This window comes from Ctenopharyngodon idella, chromosome 3, assembly GCF_019924925.1.
Source record: "Ctenopharyngodon idella isolate HZGC_01 chromosome 3, HZGC01, whole genome shotgun sequence".
In the NCBI taxonomy this organism is placed as follows: domain Eukaryota; kingdom Metazoa; phylum Chordata; class Actinopteri; order Cypriniformes; family Xenocyprididae; genus Ctenopharyngodon; species Ctenopharyngodon idella.
Genome location: NC_067222.1, coordinates 11,936,589 through 11,952,576, shown reverse-complemented (window position 1 = coordinate 11,952,576; position 15,988 = coordinate 11,936,589). Strand labels below are relative to the sequence as shown.

Here is a 15,988-nt window from a genome sequence, read left to right as displayed (position 1 = left end):
ATATCTGTTCATGTCTGTATGCCTGTTGTGTTTATGAACCAGAACCACCAGAAAGCATCTGGAAGGAGAGGACAGAGAGATCCAGTGATCCAGAACCTGCAGATGAAACATCATGATAATGAAGAACAAAGAGGTTGTGTCAATGAGTGATTTGACAAAGAAACATCATCCAAAGTTCATCTTCAGGAGTTTGTGTTAATGCACCTAATGCTTTTGTATCACTCAGTTTTCTTTTATAAAGGGAACTAGTATTTCTTAAAAAAAAAAACTCAGTGTTCTTGTGCTGTCATATTCAGGGAGCTGAAGAAGAGGCATAGGAAGACAATCTGATATTTTTTATCTCGTTCTTCATTGTTTTTCATTAAAACATCTAGTTTCTCTTCCACTTCTACTCTTCCATGCAAATGCAAGATATACTTTCATGTATCTTTGAAACTGGACCCTTTGCTTCTCTTCTACTAATGCATAATAAATCATATTTCACCACACACATGACTGTCATTGAATGAGATTGCTGTCTGTCTTCATTATTAACAGTTTCACCCTTGATATCCAGTATATACATGTCAAAGAGTTTGTTCTAGTCAGTTTGATGTTCATTCACACCATGAGGCTTCATGAAGTCAGAACAATTACCCTCATTCAAGTGTTGGTAAAAAGGATCTATGAAGCTAGAATAAAATGTTTTTAAATTTAAAGTACAGCTAAAGACATATTTTAAGCATGAAAATGTAATACCTAAATAGGAACATAGTAGTATAATTAATGTGCAAAAATGATATATAAATGGTAAACTATAAGTGTGATGTTGTTACGTTAAAGAAAACTTTATCGCAGTATAAACTAGTAACTAAATAGTTTACTGAGAGTATACTTCAAAGTGTATTTTAATAAAGCAAATATACTTCAAGTATTAACATAGTAAACTACTAATGTACATATAAGTTCACTTGTACAGATTCAGTACAATTGAGAAACATGGTTGTGAAATAGTTGTGCACTTAAAGTTTACTACCGTAACACTCAGTACACTTAAACATACGCTTTTTATATACTATATCAATCCAATTTAGTCCCAAGCAGGACATTTACAAGTTTACTACTAGTACTTTGATATTACACTTACTACATAAAGTATACTTAAAATATACTTGATCATAATTTAAGTGTACTTCATTAAGTGAACTTTTTCGTAAGGCTACTGTCTCCATCTCACCACAGCTTTACACAACCAGCAGAAAGAGAGCAGCTGAAATGAAGATAAGTGCAGTGTACTCTTTGTGTTTTTGTGTATGTGATTATGTTGATGTTTTGTTGTTGTGAACAGTATTTGGCACATCTTTGAGCATCTACTGTTAACAGTCTGTTATGTCACTATTCACGCCTTTCCTTTCAATCATTATCTTTCAGAAGAGCAGTTTTTTAGGCTTTTAGCATATATCCTGACTCAAATCAGTTTCTAACAGCAAACACTCAGAATAAATTGAGATGATCTGCTAATGATCTGGATGTCTTGTTGAATGAGTGTTGATAGTCTGAGGATCATCAATATTAACAGAGAAACTGCTGAAAACACTCTTTATTTCATGTCAATAGTTCCTGTTTTCACCTCATTTATTATGCTGATGTCTTCAGATCTGCTGTAAATTGACACTTAAAGTTCATTTCATTGGTGTCAACAGACTGGGGGTGTTTTTGTTGGTTTCTCACCATTATTTATATTTATATATTATATTTTAAAACAAATTCAGTTAATGATATATTTTTCATTTTGGCAGATCAGCTTCTCCCACACTGAAATTCATCATCATCAATGAAGCTCCTCCCACTGCAATCACATCATCAGTGAAGCTCCTCCCACAACAATCACATCACCAGTGAAGCTCCTCCCACAGCAGTTCATCAATAAATGCTGGAATATTCCCATCAGACGAGCATCAGAGCATCAGGAAGAGCTGAAATCTGCAAAGACTGAGTTTATTAAAGAGGACAGTGAGAACATGAGTGATCCAGAACCCTGCAGAATGAAACACACTGAAGATACTGAAGAACAAAGAGGTTGGTGTTTATTCTTCATTCATTCATGACGCTGAACAACATTCATGTTAGAAAGATTCAAGCACTTCATTACAGTTAGATAAACAGTTAAACTATGATTTGTTGTTCTTTTTAAACAAATGGTCAGTAAAGGGAGGTTTGAGAAACTTTAAATATTAAATAATACTATATTGTTTGAACTTATTTTACGGTTTACTGTTTAATTTATATCTGGTTCACAATGTGCAACGTAACCAGTATTTTTTTTATATAGTTACATTATTGATATTTTTTTCAGGAATAAAGAGTAAACGCCAAACTGTGTCAAGTAAATAAACTTTCCAGAATGGCTGACAGGGTTGTAAGCATAAATTAAGCAAAATCTGATTTATAGTTCCTGATAAAGTTGTATTCCTGTTATAGAAGTTATATATAGAAGTTATATAGATTATTCTTCATTGAGTAACTTTGGTAACAGGGTTGATGAATGCAGTTAACCCTGTACAAACTAAATACAACGGATTGAGATTATTTTCATGTTCTCCCATCATTTCAAAAACAAATCAAAAGAACCTGGGAAACACCCTTCTACAAGCTAAAGACGACGACAAGGGAATCCCTATTCAAAGACACGAATGTTGAACACAAGTACCTCCAGGTTCTAGCTGAACTGGTGCATTGATAAAAAGTCTAATAACCTGCCTAAGAAGTGATAAAAGGGTTAAATTAATGATTGATCTGGTCTTATGAAGTGCATAACTGTATTTCTAGAAACTTGAGATTTCATAATTTCACTCTCTTTAAACTCACTCTTTCCTCACTTCCTTCTTTCTGCAACTAGTGTGTGTGTGTGTGTGTGATTTTAGTTTGTGTTAGAATAATCAATTTATATCATTGTCTCATTCATAACTTTAAAGAGAAGTGTCTTGTGTGCTTACGAATTTAATGTGTTAAACTGCCGATCTCTGTTACCTTGATAATAAATAGTGTTTTCACTAGAGTTTGGATATTTATATACGCTACAGAGCTGATAGTTATGGCCTGTTCAAATGAATGCTGGACGATTCAGTTGCTCAGTCATAAAATAAGTGACTTTAAAATTCCCTATAAATTAACTAATAATTCCCTTTGAGCTAAATTGAACTGTGTACCCTTACAAGGGTTCGTTTTTATGTCCTTTTCATATTTATTTTTATTATTATTATTATTATTTTGATGTACTGAAAATGAAATTACACTTTTTTCTTTGATTTCAGTCCTGATGGAAGTGAAGGAGGAGAGTGAAGAAATGAGTGAAGTGGAGGAGAAACATCATGTCAAACCTGGAGAAAAACCTTTGAGTCGCTCAAAGACTAAAAAGACATTTTTAAAGAAAAGAAGAGCAAAGAAATCTACAACCTGCACTCAGTGTGGAAAGAGTTTCACAACCAGACAAAGTCTTGATGTTCACATGAGAGTTCATACTAGTGAGAAGCCGTTCACATGTGATCAGTGTGGAAAGAGCTTCAATCAATCATTAAACCTTAAAGATCATATGAGGATCCACACCAGAGAGAAGCCGTTCACATGTGATCAATGTGGCAAAACATTTCTTGGGTCAATAAACCTGAAGAGACACCTTAGAGTTCATACGAAGGAGAAGCCATATTCATGTTCTGTGTGTGGAAAGAGTTTTTCACTACTGCAAAATTTACAGAGACATCAGAAAATACATACTGGTGTGAGAGAGTACATGTGCTTCGAGTGTGAGAAGACTTTTAATACAGCTGACCATTTAAAACGTCACAAGAGAATTCACACTGGAGAACAACCTTACAAGTGTTCACACTGTGACAAGAGATTCAGTCAGTCATCATCTCTGAAAACACATGAGAGGATCCACACTGGAGAAAAACCTTACAAGTGTTCACACTGTGACAAGAGATTCAGTCAGTCAGCAAATCTGAAAACACATGAGAGGATCCACACAGGAGAGAAGCTGCTCACGTGTGATCAGTGTGGAAAGAGTTTCACTATTAAAAATGACCTGAAGCGACACATGAAGATCCATACAGTGGAGAAACCACATGACCACAGTCTGAAATCACTGTAAGTAGTTCATCTTTATCATCAACAAAGTCTTTTCTGTGTGTGAAAAGTAAATTGACACTTAAAGTTCAAATTGGTGTCAGCAGACTGGGGGTGTTTTTGTTGGTTTCTCACCATTATTTATATTTATATATTATATTTTAAAACAAACTCAGTTAATGATATATTTTTCATTTTGGCAGATCAGCTTCTCCCACACTGAAATTCATCATCATCAATGAAGCTCCTCCCACTGCAATCACATCATCAGTGAAGCTCCTCCCACATCAATTCTCCAATAAATGCTGGAATATTCCCATCAGACGAGCATCAGAGCATCAGGAAGAGCTGAAATCTGCAAAGACTGAGTTTATTAAAGAGGACAGTGAGAACATGAGTGATCCAGAACCCTACAGAATGAAACACACTGAAGATACTGAAGAACAAAGAGGTTGGTGTTTATTCTTCATTCATTCATGATGCTGAACAACATTCATGATAGAAAGATTCAAGCACTTCATTACAGTTATAAACAGTTAAACTATGAAACGGAATGATCTGTTGTTCTTTTTAAACAAATGGTCAGTAAAGGGAGGTTTGAGAAACTTTAAATATTAAATAATACTATATTGTTTGAACTTATTTTACTGTTTAATTTATATCTGGTTCACAATTTGCAACGTAACCATTATTTTTAATATAGTTACATCATTGATATTTTTTCAGGAATAAAGAGTAAACGCCAAACTGTGTCAAGTAAATAAACTTTCCAGAATGGCTGACAGGGTTGTAAGCAGAAATTAAGCAAAATCTGATTTATAGTTCCTGATAAAGTTGTATTCCTCTTATAGAAGTTATATATAGAAGTTATATAGATTATTCTTCTTTGAGTAACTTTGGTAACAGGGTCGATGAATGCAGTTAACGCTGTACAAACTAAATACAACGGATTGAGATTATTTTCATGTTCTCCCATCATGCTGTAGAAAGACACCAGATCATGTCACTTCCTGGATGTCACAGTTAAAGAGGCATCAAAGTGATAGTAATATTTTATAGCAGTTGTCTAGGGTGTAGAATTGGAGGGTGAACCGAACACAAATGAATCTTGCAGATGATTCATTCAAACAGAATATCCCATCGAATTCTGAATCAACACTCAGGACTCTAATTCAGTTGAGCCTAGCTGAGGAAGGAGATGTCAACCTCAAGCAGTTTGTCAAAGACGGATTGGTTTGAAGAGGGCACAGCTTGAGCCCCACCATAATAAATCCCCAAGACAGGCCTTCTCTTCTTCTCCAAACCTTTGAATGAATTCTCTTGACCACAGAGTTGAAAACCACAGGAAAAACCACAGAGACTGCTCTTATTAAAATTCATCGAATTATTCTCAAAATGATGACTAAACAGACTTATCAAACATTGTTCAACTGCATAATTCTGCACCATGTCTTCAAGCTAATATGTAACACATCTGGGGCGCGTTTCCCGAAAGCGTCGTTAGTCAGCGATGGTCGTAAGTTCCATTGAACTCTATTGGTAACGACGGAACTTGCGATCTTAGTTCGCTTTGGGAAACGCACCCCTGCTTAGATCACACATAATTCATGAAATTGTTATAACTGTCGAATGGTTTAATGGGAGCATGGAGTGTTTGGTATCAGTGTGAATGTCCTCTTACCGCTTTAATTATTCTTTGAATTAAATTCATTGTATTCTTATTAATATAAATCATGTCTAAACTGTACTCTTTGGGTAGAGCAGGGAGATAAGAGACCATCAGATAACGTGATTTATGGTGAGAGGAGGAGAAATCTTTACATCATACAAAAGACAATGCTTAATTGGTCAGTACTCCCTTCAGAGGCTGTTAGGCTCTCTTAAAACTCACTTTTTCCTCACTTCTTTCTTTCTGCAACTAGTGTGTGTGTGTGTGTGTGTGATTTTAGTTTGTGTTAGAATAATCAATTTATATCATTGTCTCATTTATAACTTTAATGTGTTAAACTGCCGATCTCTGTTACCTTGATAATAAATAGTGTTTTCACTAGAGTTTGGATATTTATATACGCTACAGAGCTGATAGTTATGGCCTGTTCAAATGAATGCTGGACGATTCAGTTGCTCAGTCATAAAATAAGTGACTGTAAAATTCCCTGTAAATTAACTAATAATTCCCTTTGAGCTAAATTGAACTGTGTACCCTTACAAGGGTTCGTTTTTATGTCCTTTTCATATTTATTTTTATTATTATTATTATTATTATTATTATTATTTTGATGTACTGAAAATGAAATGACACTTTTTTTCTTTCATTTCAGACCTGATGGAAGTGAAGGAGGAGAGTGAAGAAATGAGTGAAGTGGAGGAGAAACATCATGTCAAACCTGGAGAAAAACCTTTGAGTCGCTCAAAGATTAAAAAGACATTTTTAAAGAAAAGAAGAGCCAAGAAATCTACAACCTGCACTCAGTGTGGAAAGAGTTTCACAAAAGAACAAAATCTTGATGTTCACATGAGAGTTCATACTGGAGAGAAACTGTTCACATGTGATCAGTGTGGGAAGAGTTACACAACCAAACAAAGTCTTGATGTTCACATGAGAGTTCATACTAGTGAGAAGCCGTTCACATGTGATCAGTGTGGAAAGAGCTTCAATCAATCATCAAACCTTAAAGATCATATGAGGATCCACACCGGAGAGAAGCCGTTCACATGTGATCAATGTGGCAAAACATTTCTTGTGTCAATAAACCTGAAGGTACACCTTAGAGTTCATACGAAGGAGAAGCCATATTCATGTTCTGTGTGTGGAAAGAGTTTTTCATGGCTGCAAAATCTACAGAGACATCAGAAAATACATACTGGTGTGAGAGAGTACATGTGCTTCGAGTGTGAGAAGACTTTTATTACAGCTGACCATTTAAAACGTCACGAGAGAATTCACACTGGAGAAAAACCTTACAAGTGTTCACACTGTGACAAGAGATTCAATCAGTTAACAAGTTTGAAAACACATGAGAGGATCCACACTGGAGAGAAACCTTACAAGTGTTTATACTGTGACAAGAGATTCAGTCTGTCATCATATCTGAAAAGACATGAGAGGATCCACACTGGAGAGAAGCTGCACACGTGTGATCAGTGTGGAAAGAGTTTCACTATTAAAAATGACCTGAAGCGACACATGAAGATCCATACAGTGGAGAAACCACATCACCACAGTCTGAAATCACTGTAAGTAGTTCATCTTTATCATCAACAAAGTCTTTTCTGTGTGTGTGAGTCAGTCAGATCTCTCTTCTCCACCTATAGCTGATGGTGATGTGAAGAGACCCCTGATGTGATTGTGAAGCACTTTGTGTGTTCAGTATATAAATGCCTCATTCATTCATTCATTTACTCAGTTTCTTTACAGCCACAGTGAGTGACAAGACATTTTGTTGGTTGATCTAATATCTGTTCATGTCTGTATGCCTGTTGTGTTTATGCAGAACCACCAGAAAGCATCTGGAAGGAGAGGACAGAGAGATCCAGTGATCCAGAACCTGCAGATGAAACATCACGATACTGAAGAACAAAGAGGTTGTGTCAATGAGTGATTTGACAAAGAAACATCATCCAAAGTTCATCTTCAGGAGTTTGTGTTAATGCACCTAATGCTTTTGTATCACTCAGTTTTCTTTTATAAAGGGAACTAGTATTTCTTTAAAAAAAAAAAACTCAGTGTTCTTGTGCTGTCATATTCAGGGAGCTGAAGAAGAGGCATAGGAAGACAATCTGATATTTTTTATCTCGTTCTTCATTGTTTTTCATTAAAACATCTAGTTTCTCTTCCACTTCTACTCTTCCATGCAAATGCAAGATATACTTTCATGTATCTTTGAAACTGGACCCTTTGCTTCTCTTCTACTAATGCATAATAAATCATATTTCACCACACACATGACTGTCATTGAATGAGATTGCTGTCCGTCTACATTATTAACAGTTTCACCCTTGATATCCAGTATATACTTGTCAAAGAGTTTGTTCTAGTCAGTTTGATGTTCATTCACACCATGTGGCTTCATGAAGTCAGAACAATTACCCTCATTCAAGTGTTGATAAAAAGGATGCATGAAGCTAGAATAAATGTTTTTTTTTTTTTTTTTTTTAGTACACTTAAAGACATTTTTCAAGCATTTAAAATATAATACATAAATAGATACATAATAGTATAATTAAAGTGCAAAAATTATATATAAATGGTAAACTATAAGTGTGATGCTATGTTACCTTAAAGAAAACTTTATTGCAGTATAAACTAGTAACTAAATAGTTTACTGAGAGTATACTTCAAAGTGTATTTTAATAAAGCAAATATACTTAAAGTATTAACATAGTAAACTAGTAATATACATACAGTGGTGGTCAGAATTATTGGCACCCTTGGTAAATATGATCAAAGATGACTATAAAAATAATTAAGCATTGTTTATCCTTTTGAGGTTTAATTCATAAAATTAGCAAAAATCTAGGCTTTCATTGAATTATTGGCACCCTTTTATTCAAAACTTTATGCAACCTCCTTTTGCCACGATAACAGCTCTGAGTCTTCACCTCTAATGCCTGATGAGTTTGGAGAACATCTGACAAGCGATCAGAGACCATTCCTTCATGCAGAACCTCTCCAGATCCTTCAGATTCCCAGCTCCATGTTGGTGCTTCTTCTCTTCTGTTCACTCCACTCATTTTCTTTAGGGTTCAGGTCAGGAGACTGGGACGGCCATGGCAGAAGCTTCATTTTGTGCTCAGTGACACATTTTTGAGTTGGCTTTGATGTTTGTTTTGGATCATTGTCCCGATGGAAGATCCAATTACGGCCCATTATTGGATTTCTAACAGAAGCGGTCAGGTTTTGATTTTTATCTGTTGGTATTTGATAGAATCCATGATACCATGGATTTGAACAAGATGTCCAGGACCTCCAGCAGAAAAATAGGCCCACAATATTAAAGATCCAGCAGTATATTTAACCGTGGGCATGGGGTACTTTTTATCCATGTGTGCACCAAACCCATCTGGTGGGTTTGCTGCCAAAAAGCTCTTTTTTTTAGTTTCATCTGACCATAGAAGCCGGTCCCGTTTGAAGTTCCAGTCTTGTCTGACAACTGAATATGCTGGAGATTGTTTCTGGATGAGAGCAGAGGATTTTTCTTGAAACCCTCCTGAACAACTTGTGGGGATGTAGGTGCTGTTTGATATTTTTTTAGGCTTTCTGAGACTCAAGACTCAACTAATCTCTGCAGTTCTCCAGCTGTGATCCTTGGAGAGTCTTTGGCCACTCAAACTCTCCTCCTCACCGCGCATTAGGATGATTTAGACACAGGTCCTCTTCCAGGCAGATTTGTAACATCTTTAGTTGATTGAAACTGCTTAATTATTGCCCTGATAGTGGAAATGGGGATTTTCAATGCTTTAGCTATTTTCTTACAGCCACTTTCTGTTTTGTGAAGCTCAACAATCTTTTGCTGCACATCAGAACTATATTCTTTGGTTTTTCTCATTGTGATGAATGATTACGGGAATTTGGCCTTTGTGTTTCCTCATGTTTATACTCCTGTGGAACAGGAAGTCATGGCTGGATAATTTCATGTTCATGATCACCCTGGTGTGCTAAAAATGTAAATATGAATGGGAATATACTTCAGAGATATTTTACTCATAAAAATTCTAGGGGTGCCAATAATTGTGGCCAACGTGTTTTGGAGAAAAACATGTATTTCATAATGTGATTTTCCCCCCACTTTCAATTCTTTTCCTTCAATGAAAGGTTAGATTTTTGCTAATTTTATGAATTAAAGATCAAAAGGCTAAAAAATGCAGATTTATTTTTAGTCATCTTTGATCATATTTACCAAGGGTGCCAATAATTCTGAGCACAGCTGTATAAGTTCACTTGTACAGATTTAGTACAATTGAGAAACATGGTTGTGAACTAGTTGTCCACTTAAAATTTACTACTGTAACACTTAGTACACTTAAACATACGCTTTTTATATACTAAATCGGGCCAATTTAGTCCCAAGCAGGACATTTACAAGTTTACTGCTAGTAAATTGATATTACACTTACTACATACTTAAAAATATACTTGATCATAATTTAAGTGTACTTCATTAAGTGAACTTTTTCGTAAGGCTACTGTCTCCATCTCACCACAGCTTTACACAACCAGCAGAAAGAGAGCAGCTGAAATGAAGATAAGTGCAGTGTACTCTTTGTGTTTTTGTGTATGTGATTATGTTGATGTTTTGTTGTTGTGAACAGTATTTGGCACATCTTTGAGCATCTACTGTTAACAGTCTGTTATGTCACTATTCACGCCTTCCCTTTCAATCATTATCTTTCAGAAGAGCGTTTTTTTAGGCTTTTCTCATATATCCTGACTCAAATCAGTTTCTAACAGCAAACACTGAGAATAAAGTGAGATGATCTGCTAATGATCTGATTGTCTTGTTGAATGAGTGTTGATAGTCTGAGGATCATCAATATTAACAGAGAAACTCCTGAAAACACTCTTTATTTCATGTCAATAGTTCCTGTTTTCACCTCATTTATTATGCTGATGTCTTCAGATCTGCTGTAAATTGACACTTCAAGCTCATTTCATTGCTGTCAGCAGACTGAGGGGTGTTTGTTGGTTACAGATATGTACATTTATTTCTGTCTTTATGCTTTCAACTTGTTTTCTGACCATTATTTATATTTATATATTATATTTTAAAACAAACTCAGTTAATGATATATTTTCCATTTTGGCAGATCAGCTTCTCCCACACTGAAATTCATCACCATCAATGAAGCTCCTCCCTCATCACTCACATCACCAGTGAAGCTCCTCCCACAGCAATCACATCATCAGTGAAGCTCCTCCCACATCAGTTCCCCAATAAATACTGGAATATTCCCATCAGACAAGCATCAGAGCATCAGGAAGAGCTGAAACCTGCAAAGACTGAGTTTATTAAAGAGGACAGTGAGAACATGAGTGATCCAGAACCCTGCAGAATGAAACACACTGAAGATACTGAAGAACAAAGAGGTTGGTGTTTATTCTTCATTCATTCATGATGCTGAACAACATTCATGTTAGAAAGATTCAAGCACTTCATTACAGTTAGATAAACAGTTAAACTATGAAACGGAATGATCTGTTGTTCTTTTTAAACAAATGGTCAGTAAAGGGAGGTTTGAGAAACTTTAAATATTAAATAATACTAAATATTGTTTGAACTGTCTTATTTTACTGTTTAATTTATATCTGGTTCACAATTTGCAACGTAACCATTATTTTTAATATAGTTACATCATTGATATTTTTTTCAGGAATAAAGAGTAAACGCCAAACTGTGTCAAGTAAATAAACTTTCCAGAATGGCTGACAGGGTTGTAAGCATAAATTAAGCAAAATCTGATTTATAGTTCCTGATAAAGTTGTATTCCTGTTATAGAAGTTTTATAGATTATTCTTCATTGAGTAACTTTGGTAACAGGGTTGATGAATGCAGTTAACGCTGTACAAACTAAATACAATGGATTGAGATTATTTTCATGTGCTCCCATCATTTCAAAAACAAATCAAAAGAACCTGGGAAACACCCTTCTACAAGCTAAAGACGGTGACAAGGGAATCCCTATTCAAAGACACAAATGTTGAACACAAGTACCTCCAGGTTCTAGCTGAACTGGTGCCTTGATAAAAAGTCTAATAACCTGCCTAAGAAGCGATAGAAGGGTTAAATTAATGATTGATCTGGTCTTATGAAGTGCATAAGTGTATTTCTAGAAACTTAAGATTTCATAATTTCACTTTTTTTAAACTCACTCTTTCCTCACTTCCTTCTTTCTGCAACTAGTGTGTGTGTGTGTGTTAGTTTGTGTTAGATTTTAGTTTGTGTTAGAATAATCAATTTATATCATTGTCTCATTCATAACTTTAAAGAGAAGTGTCTTGTGTGCTTACGAATTTAATGTGTTAAACTGCCGATCTCTGTTACCTTAATAATAAATAGTGTTTTCACTAGAGTTTGGATATTTATATACGCTACAGAGCTGATAGTTATGGCCTGTTCAAATGAATGCTGGACGATTCAGTTGCTCAGTCATAAAATAAGTGACTGTAAAATTCCCTGTAAATTAACTAATAATTCCCTTTGAGCTAAATTGAACTGTGTACCCTTACAAGGGTTCGTTTTTATGTCCTTTTCATATTTATTTTTATTATTATTATTATTTTGATGTACTGAAAATGAAATTACACTTTTTTCTTTGATTTCAGTCCTGATGGAAGTGAAGGAGGAGAGTGAAGAACTGAGTGAAGTGGAGGAGAAACATCATGTCAAACCTGGAGAAAAACCTTTGAGTCTCTCAAAGACTAAAAAGACATTTTTAAAGAAAAGAAGAGCAAAGAAATCTACAACCTGCACTCAGTGTGGAAAGAGTTTCACAACCAGACAAAGTCTTGATGTTCACATGAGAGTTCATACTAGTGAGAAGCCGTTCACATGTGATCAGTGTGGAAAGAGCTTCAATCAATCACCAAACCTTAATGTTCACATGAAGATCCACACCGGAGAGAAGCCGTTCACATGTGATCAATGTGGAAAAACATTTCTTGGGTCAATAAACCTGAAGAGACACCTGACAGTTCATACGAAGGAGAAGCCATATTCATGTTCTGTGTGTGGAAAGAGTTTTTCATGGCTGGGAAATTTACAGAGACATCAGAAAATTCACACTGGTGTGAGAGAGTACATGTGCTTTGAGTGTGAGAAGACTTTTACTACAGCAAACTGTTTAAAACAGCACCAGAGAATTCACACTGGAGAACAACCTTACAAGTGTTCACACTGTGACAAGAGATTCAATCAGTCAGCATATCTGAAAAGACATGAGAGGATTCATACTGGAGAGAAACCTTACAAGTGTTCATACAGTGACAAGAGATTCAGTCAGTCAGAAAATCTGAAAAGACATGAGAGGATCCACACTGGAGAGAAGCCACACACGTGTGATCAGTGTGGAAAGAGTTTCACTATTAAAAGTCACCTGAAGATACACATGAATACACATGAAAACCACATCACCACAGTCTGAAATCACTGTAAGTAGTTCATCTTTGAGTCAGTCAGATCTCTCCTCTCCACCTATAGCTGATGGTGATGTGAAGAGACCCCTGATGTGATTGTGAAGCACTTTGTGTGAACAGTATATAAATGCCTCATTCATTAATAGTTTCTTTACAGCCACAGTGAGTGACAGGACAGGTTGATCTCACATCATGTCTGTTGGAATGTAACTTATTTGTTTTTATGCAGAACCACCAGAAAACATCTGGAAGGAGAGGACAGAGAGATCCAGTGATCCAGAACCTGCAGATGAAACATCATGATACTGAAGAACAAAGAGTTTGGTGTTTATTCTTCATTCCTCATTCATTCATCATGATACTGAAGAACATGCTGATGATCCCCAGATTTACTTTGTTTCAGGTCGAGAATTAAAACATGACAAATTAACCCTTTAAACCTAAAGCTAAAAAAGCCGTTTTTTTACATATTATGGTTTTTTTTTTTATAAATTCTCACACAATATGCTATCTTCAAGTGCAAGGTGTATTTTATTTTTTTTTTCAGAAAACGAATGGCTTTCAATAAATTAGTTATTGACAATTAATATGTATGGTGAGTTTGTAAATAGGCAAAAAAAAAAAAAAAAGAAAATGAAAAAGAAAAAAAAAGAATACATTTTCTGATTTTTATTTAGAAAAAAAAAAGAGAAAAAAATGATGATCGAAAGAATTTAACACTTCAAACTTGAAAATTCAACACAGTTGCACAGTTTTCATTCAGGAGACATTTCTTTTTCATACACACATACATATACTACATATGCCCACATATTTGTAGGCATACATTTACCACACAGACACATAATACAGAATCAGATACACACACCAAATGTGAAAGAGTCTCGCCTCCCAAGTTTGATCAAAAATCATTCTGTGTACTTCTTTGCCATGTTTGTGTTCGTTTCTTCTATTATTTATGCAATCCAAAACTCCCTATACTGCCACGCTCCATATCTCCCCGCTCAAATCCTCCTTCCACCCACTTTCCCCAAAAGAAAGGCAAATCACCGTAATAACCCATAAATTACTGAAAAACCCACGTTGTCTAATAGGACTGGGTAAAAACTACTCGATTTTAATCGATTCTCATTTTTACGAACCGATATCAATTCTTAAATCCCAAGAATCGATTAGTCTGTTTTCAGTTGATGAATGAGAAGAATATGTAGCGCCTCCCATCCAATAAATCACAATAATCTTTGTGCTTTGTTAATTTTGATATGAGGCAAAGTTTCAGATTTCAAATCACGTTCATCTTATTAATGTCACAGTCACCGTCTCGTCCCGTTTGTTTTGACTGTCACGTGCTTCTTTGTTTTCAGTTCCCGCCACTCATCATTCACCATGGACACTGATTACCCTCACAGCTGTCTGTCATTTGCTTTGTGTATTTAAGTTCCTGCCTGTGTTCTGTTCAGTGTCCGGTATTGTTTAATGTTACGTGTGTTTGCTGTCGCCTGCTTATTCCTTGAGATTAAACCACATTGTGTTCCTTGAATCTACTTTCCTCGTCTTCCTTTGGAGTGAACTGTAACAGAATACCAGGCCAATACTGAAATGGATTACGCCGTCAAGTTTGCGATTTTTGATAATACACGAAGAACTTTATCCATGTTGCACTTTCCTGCCCCTATGATGACGAGACCCTGAAGTCATTGTTCTGGATCTGGGCCAACTACCATCATTCCATGGACCTCCCAGACACCTCCGGACCATCAGGTGTTAGGAGAGTGTCCGTCCCCGATCCAGAGCACAGCCAGACCCAGAGCCAGTATCTCCTCCACGGACCACGGAGTACTCGTGCGAGCCCCCCGCAAATGGAGAGTTTCCACCGGCAACGACAGGTCAGCCAGTTCCCGAAACCACGAGGACAGAGGTGACCCGCGCCCCAGAACTGGAACTCCACCTGACGTCTGACCAGGGGTGTGAGCCCACAACATCTGCAAACGAGGGAGAGTATACAAATATCCACAACTACGGAGAGGGAGGACTGGCTGATTGACTTCAGCGAGGAGTCGACTCCCACCCTATCCCACCCGTCATCTTCATCATCAACATTTCACAAGGACTATATTATGGACTATGTTTTCCTTACTGCTCCTCTGCCCACGCTGACATCAACGTCGTGCTCAGCCAGTCCTCCAGTACCATCGCTGCCGGATGTCAACAACCCTGCGCCATCTCCGTGGAACCCGTGATATCGAGCCACAGGTCGCACATCCACCAGCAGCGCCCAGGCATGAAGATTTTGTGGCTTCGCCTCCCGCCACCGACCTCCTTGCTCCATCTCAGCCCATCGACCTGCCGGCTCTGTCCAGGCCTCTCCCACCTGTGGTTCCACCGGAGACCCTCCGACTGACGGCTCCTCTGGTCTCCCTCGTCCGGCCGGCTCCCCCTTGGTCAGTCGTCCCTCCTCTTCTGCCATGGACTTACGGGCCGTCTGCTACACTCCGTCCCTCCACCCCTTCGGCTACAGGGGGTTCCTCCTTCCCCTCGGGGTCGCCTCTGTCCTCCGTCGCACCGGCGTCACCGCAGCCTTCGGGATCTCCAGCTCCACCTCCGCCAGTCCTCACCAAGACGTCGCCGCGGTCTCCCAGGCCAGCGACGTCGCGGGAGTTCGCCAGCTCTCCGTCTGCGCCCTGGAATCCACCAGCCAAGTCTCCGTTGGTCGTCCCCCAGATGCTATCAGTCCGCTCAACACCATCTGGA

General features: G+C 37.2%; 1 protein-coding gene across 21 annotated transcripts in view; it reads left to right on the top strand.

The window, feature by feature from the left end:
• LOC127509886 (gastrula zinc finger protein XlCGF7.1-like) overlaps positions 1-15,988 on the top strand; it is a 115,628-nt gene that overhangs the window by 35,726 nt on the left and 63,914 nt on the right. For 3 of the 21 annotated variants that reach the window (XM_051889110.1, XM_051889109.1, XM_051889108.1), the window contains exons 1-3: positions 1,228-2,058; positions 3,294-4,125; positions 4,308-4,555. The exons of 4 other annotated variants lie outside the window; for them this stretch is intronic. In XM_051889110.1, coding sequence (XP_051745070.1) covers positions 2,001-2,058; positions 3,294-4,125; positions 4,308-4,555 — 1,138 coding nt within the window. In that variant the 5' untranslated portion in view covers positions 1,228-2,000. Of the gene's footprint in view, positions 1-42; positions 489-896; positions 2,059-3,293; positions 4,126-4,307; positions 4,556-7,598; positions 7,690-10,320; positions 11,192-12,427; positions 13,253-13,466; positions 14,572-15,988 lie in introns of those variants that run through there. 14 more of the 21 variants (XM_051889127.1, XM_051889106.1, XM_051889104.1 and 11 more) reach the window with 14 other exon arrangements.